General features: G+C 33.9%; 1 protein-coding gene across 1 annotated transcript; it reads left to right on the top strand.

The window, feature by feature from the left end:
* The first annotated feature begins 829 nt into the window (after positions 1-829).
* LOC118036191 (protein DETOXIFICATION 29) lies at positions 830-6,045 on the top strand. The gene is made up of 8 exons (XM_035041875.2): positions 830-1,255; positions 1,398-1,939; positions 2,247-2,333; positions 4,108-4,164; positions 4,273-4,511; positions 5,156-5,274; positions 5,572-5,658; positions 5,772-6,045. The coding sequence occupies exons 1-8, from the start codon at positions 908-910 to the stop codon at positions 5,862-5,864; spliced, it is 1,572 nt and encodes a 523-aa protein (XP_034897766.1). The 5' UTR covers positions 830-907; the 3' UTR covers positions 5,865-6,045.

Here is a 6,045-nt window from a genome sequence, read left to right on the forward strand (position 1 = left end):
GAAAACTAAGACTCGAGAGAGAGAAATTAAGCTAAGAAAAAAAACCCTACCACAGCGGAACCGCCACCTACCTTGGAGCATGCACCACTCCAGCAGCTGATTCACATCCTTGTGCATAGGATTAGATGATGACCAATTTTTTTGGGCACCGTAATTATGAGATGATGATCAATTTTTTTTCCACCGTAATTAGCTACACACTCCTCTGGAATAACGTGGCACAAGCCAACATAATTTACTGATTTATTAATATTTTAACAAGGAAAATGACAGAAAAAAGCTCAAGAGCATATAATTATTAAAAAAAAAAAAACCATGGAGCAAAGACCAAAATACTCTAAATCTGAAAAGTCAAAGGTCAGCAACATAATTTTACTGTAAGAAAATAATACAAATACAAACAAACCCCTCCAGCAAGGCTATTTTTTCTACGCACCTAAGAGTATGAGCATTATTTTACCGTGCAAATTGAAGGAAAAAGATGAAAAAAACCCTTAGCAGAAGAACATTTGTTATGAAAAAAAGTATTTTTACTTTGTATTATAAATGTGAACGATAAGTTTACCCCTAATTAATGATAAGTTTACCCCTAATTAATTCTCAAATAATATTTAGATGCTATAAAAAATATAATTTTACCCCAATACCAAGACAAATATTAAAAGCAATAAAAAGCAAAAGCATAATTGCACTACCTAATCCCAAAAAAAATATATATATACACACACACATATATACACTCACTTGATACAGTGAATTAGTATGACATTTTTTTTTTTGTTTTTTTTTTTTGGGGTAATTAATTAATTAATAAATTGCATATATACACACACATAGAGTAGCATATACACAAAGCATTCGCCTCAAGTCGGGAAAAGGCAAATCTCCCTTTCTCTCAGTAGCTAACATGGCGGATTCCAGGCAGCCACTTCTCTCTCCAAGAGGGAGCCAAAACGAAACTGATGACCAACTCCTGTCACTTACCAGATCAATCACAAACAATTCATTTGCCTCCTCCTTCGTTGCAGATGCCGATGACATCCAACCAATCAAAAGTGTCCGCGATTTTTTTAGAGAATTCTGCAGGGAGTTCATAAAGCTCTGGTACCTTGCCGCCCCTGCCATCTTCACTTCCGTATGCCAGTACTCCCTCGGCGCTGTCACTCAAGTCTTTTCAGGCCATGTCGGCACCCTCGCGCTTGCTGCCGTCTCCATCGAGAACTCAGTCATCGCCGGCTTCTCCTTCGGTCTCATGGTACAGAAACAAATTTAAAATCCATCTCTTACCTATGCTCATATGTATGTATTTAATTAACACATTTATGCAAGTTTAATTCGGTTAATTACAAGGATATATACGATCATGCACTGATTAAATGGAGTCGAATGGTGATCAGCTTGGCATGGGAAGTGCTCTTGAAACATTGTGTGGGCAAGCTTTCGGAGCTGGACAGCTCGATATGCTCGGAGTTTATATGCAGAGATCATGGCTCATACTCAACACCACAGCCGTATTGCTGAGCCTGGTTTATATCTTCGCAGCTCAGCTCTTGAAGCTGATAGGCCAAACTGCATCCATATCAAAAGCAGCAGGGATGTTCTCCATCTGGATGATACCACAACTGTTCGCCTACGCGTTTAACTTCCCGATGGCAAAGTTCTTGCAATCTCAGAGCAAGATCATGGTCATGGCCGTGATTTCGGTTGTGGCCTTGATTTTGCATACGGTTCTCAGCTGGTTGCTGATGATCAAGCTCAAATGGGGTCTGGTGGGCGCCGCCGTGGTGTTGAACGCGTCATGGGTGATCATAGACATATCGCAGTTTGTGTATATTATCAGTGGAACCTGTGGTCGGGCGTGGACTGGCTTCTCGTGGAAGGCCTTTCAAAATCTCTGGAGTTTTGTCAGGTTATCTCTTGCGTCAGCGGTGATGCTTTGGTAAGTTTCCATGTGCGTAATTAGATAATAAAATTAGATAATAAAAAAGCAGTTTAATTGCAGCTTCTAATCTTATCATGTACCTTAACGTTTGCTATTTGATGTAATGGATATCTACACGTTAGCGTGGCCCTTGCAGCTATTGCTATATTCAACATCTACCAAAACCCTTATAAACTTCCTATTTTGTACTTGGAAAGATCTAACCGAGAAAAAACTCCAAAATTTATATAATTTTTTTTAATTAATTTATCCGAATCTTGACTCGAAAGATTTGACCAACATTTTTTTATTAATTGTTTTGCAGCTTAGAGGTCTGGTATTTTATGGCATTGATACTCTTTGCTGGATATCTAAAGAACGCAGAAGTTGCGGTGGATGCCTTGTCTATATGGTCAGACTCTCAACATTACAATATCATTCTCTGTTTTTTTTTTTTTTTTTTTTGGTGTTATTTTTGCCCCCTTCAGTAGGAAATTTATTTGCTTTTAAGTGCATAGAAAGGGATTCCCTAGCTAAGATCACTCGCCAGCAGAATTTCTAGCCAATATTACCGCATAAGGTTCTACAATTTAACCTGTTTTTTAATAAAATTTCAGAAGACAATATCTGCAAACACTCCTGAGCAGTCATTAGAGTTAATATAAATTATATTTTAGAACTTCATCTAATAATAATTTAAGTTATTAGATTAAGATAATTATTTGGCATAATATTAAAGTTTTGATAATCAAATGATCACGAGTTCGAATTTATTATTTTTATTTAAATTAAGTATAAAATAATGTGAGTCTACGCAAGTTTCTAACTCAAATGGTCCTTACTTGAATGTGTATTAAAAAATAATATAAATTATATTTTAAAAATTTATTTAAAAATTTAACATTGAAATAATTATCTAATAAAAATAAAATATACTAGGTGGCGTCCCAACTTGATGCCGCAAGTCTGAGGTCTTCTCATCTAGCCAACGCCATTTCCGGCGCGCAGCAACCATAGATTTGTCCCATCGTTGGTAAAATTTTAGAATCATGTGGCTTCCTCGGAACTAAATCAGATTCGCTGTCATTTTTTTCCTCTTTGTCCAAGTAGAAACCCCGTCGTTTTAGTCACCGCCGAAAGGACAGATATCCACCAAGAGGTCCGTCACCGGGCCAGTCCTGCTCTCTGGACTCCACGTTGCATCCCAGTGATGAGTGGTCACTAAGAAGCCGCAGGCTTCCTCGAGAAAAAACAAAAAAAAAAAAAAATGAAGGAATTGCAGATAGAAGCTAACAGTCAAAAAATCGAGCGCCATTTTGAGCTACCAGTCAATCCTGCCAAAAGCCCCTGACTTTGACCCTCCTTAGGGGACCTGTCAGTGTCTCTCCTTGGGTAGATATTATAATGTTAAAAGTTAATTAAACTTAGTTTTTTTATAACTCAACTAAACTGAGCTATCACCTTTTTTTTTAGAGAGTAATTGTGATAATTTTTTAAATAAGTTTTTATATTAAAAATATATTAATGATATTTTTTAGTTTTTAAAAATTATTTTTAATCAAAATAATTTAAAAATACTAAAACAATATTAATTTGAAATTAATAAAAAAATAAAAAAATTTTAATTTTGTTCGAAAAATACTTTTGAAATGCAGAAAACAAACAAGCTCTTATTGTACTTTTGAAAGCATGATAATTGTTGTTTTTTGAAGTATTTTTTATTTTTAATACATCAAAATAATATTTTTAATTTTTTAAAACACAATAATTAACTTGAAAAAAAAAATTACGGCTATTACTTTAATGTTGCTTTTTGGTTGTATCTGACACGTTATTTGTCTGCATGCATTTGGCAAGTTATGATTTTTCTCTTCAGACATCTCTCTTTTTCGTCCTACCTACAAGACAACAAATTGCTGAATGATTAGAACTCTTAACAACAGGTCTGCAAGCCAGAAATTCCTCGGCTTCTCAGCACCAAGAAAAAAAAAAAAACATAAAAAATATATTATTATCTATTTTATCAGTCTTCTTCTTCCAGCCACCGTTCTTTCTCTACTGAACATTCAACATGTGATGGGAAAATCTGAGGAGCAATGCAACGTTTTCTTGTCATATTACAGTGATTAATTAATTATAATGCTAGCTAGAGACAAACTGTTCCATAATGTGTTGAAAATCTGCAGCATGAACATTCTGGGATGGACGGTCATGGTGGCTATGGGAATGAATGCAGCCATAAGGTTTGTTCTCTCTGCGAGCTCCCATATATATTAATTTAATAAATACATCTTATAAGCAAGATCAATCTGATATTATATGGTTTTTGGATAATATTTATGTTTATGCAGTGTAAGAATATCGAATGAACTGGGAGCTGCTCATCCGAGAACAGCAAAGTTTTCACTGGTGGTGGCTGTGGTGTCGTCCTTCATCATCGGTCTCATTATTGCAGCCATTCTTATTATTTTCCGTAAGACTTACCCATCTTTATTCTCGAGCGATGTGGCTGTGCAAGATCTTGTTCGAGACTTGACGCCATTGCTGGCCCTCTGCATTGTTATTGACAACGTTCAGCCAGTTCTCTCTGGTAATTAATTAATTACTGATCCTAGTCATTATTAAATCTTTATGCTTTTCTTTTTATCGGTTTTAAATTTTTAGGTTGAAATAGTTTATTGATGTTAGAATTTTAATGACTGAACGGTCACGAGTTTGAATCTTATCATTTTTATTTATTTAATAAAAATTAAGTATAAAATAATGTGAACTTATATAAGTTTTAAGCCTAAAAGCTTTTACTTGAGAGGATATATTATAGAATAATATAAATTAATTAATTATTGATCCTAGTCATTATTAACTTTGCGAAGAATCTGAATCTTTATGCTTGTCCTTAATTTTATTAATCTTAAATATTTTGGTTGAAATAATTTGTTGATATGATATTATAATTTTAATAATTGAGTGGTTACGAGTTTAAATTTTACTATTTTTATTTATTTGATAAAAATTAAATATAAAGTAGTGTGAACTTATACAAATTTCAAACACACAAACTTTTACTTGAAGGGATATATTAGAAAAATAATATAAATTATATTTTAAAACCGCACATAATATTTTAACTTTTTTTAGGTTGAAATAGTTTTTTATCTTTACCATTAAAAAATTATTTACTTGACATTGTTTTATTTTTGTCTTTATATCTATATATTCTTGTTTCTTTTTCAGGTGTGGCTATTGGAGCTGGATGGCAGGCTGTTGTGGCCTATGTAAACATTGCGTGTTACTATATATTTGGGATCCCTTTGGGTCTCATATTGGGTTTCAAAGTCAAACTAGGAGTTAAGGTTAGTCAAACTAGGATTTCTCACTCTATTCTTTCCTTTGATCAATTGTTCAATTAAACACCGACAACTAACACTATCAATTATTAATATTAAAAAAAAAAAAACAAAATGGTTGGTGAGTTTCAACAGCTCATATATATATATTGATCAATGTGCTTGCGGCATCCAAGATATATACTATACAATGTATGAGGCAGCAAAATTAAAAACAAATATCCGATAGCCAAGAGAAACTAACAGCCCCCTGTAAGTAATATACATGCTTTTCAGATCTAAGTTTTGATCCGTTTTGTTCAGGGGATTTGGTATGGAATGCTATCAGGGACTGTCCTCCAGACGTTGATCCTGTTCTTGATAATTTATAAAACAAATTGGAACAAAGAGGTATGTTCAAAGCTAAACTTTCCCAGCAGCAGCTTCAAGCATTCCCAGTCCTCGTGGTGTTTAGTCGTTTTACTCTTTCATAAATATATAAATCTTATGTATCTTGCATGCAGGCTTCTATTGCAGAAGACAGAATAAGAAAATGGGGAGGGGACACAGATATCAAAGAAAACAGCGTCAAAAGACCTGCAGCTACAGAGACTTGAAGTAACAGAGATATATTTTCAGATTTTGGCCGAGTGCAAGGTGAAGAAGAGGAACTCAATAAATTATTAGGCAAATCTTCTTTTATTATTGTTATATATGTTTTCATATTACGACAATGGCTGTATATGCCCACTCTTTTATTTTTTCTTTTCTTTTCAATTAAGGTAATTTTTGTTCTCA

This window comes from Populus alba, chromosome 19 (genome assembly GCF_005239225.2).
Source record: "Populus alba chromosome 19, ASM523922v2, whole genome shotgun sequence".
NCBI lineage: Eukaryota > Viridiplantae > Streptophyta > Magnoliopsida > Malpighiales > Salicaceae > Populus > Populus alba.

What these genes read in the sequence shown, in the direction of transcription:
- LOC118036191 (XM_035041875.2), top strand. Translation starts at nt 908, where the DNA reads ATGGCGGATTCCAGGCAGCCACTTCTCTCTCCAAGAGGGAGCCAAAAC. An exon ending in CGTTCAGCCAGTTCTCTCTG is followed by an intron (nt 4,512 to 5,155) that starts GTAATTAATTAA and finishes TTTCTTTTTCAG; the next exon opens with GTGTGGCTATTGGAGCTGGA. An exon ending in AAGTCAAACTAGGAGTTAAG is followed by an intron (nt 5,275 to 5,571) that starts GTTAGTCAAACT and finishes CGTTTTGTTCAG; the next exon opens with GGGATTTGGTATGGAATGCT.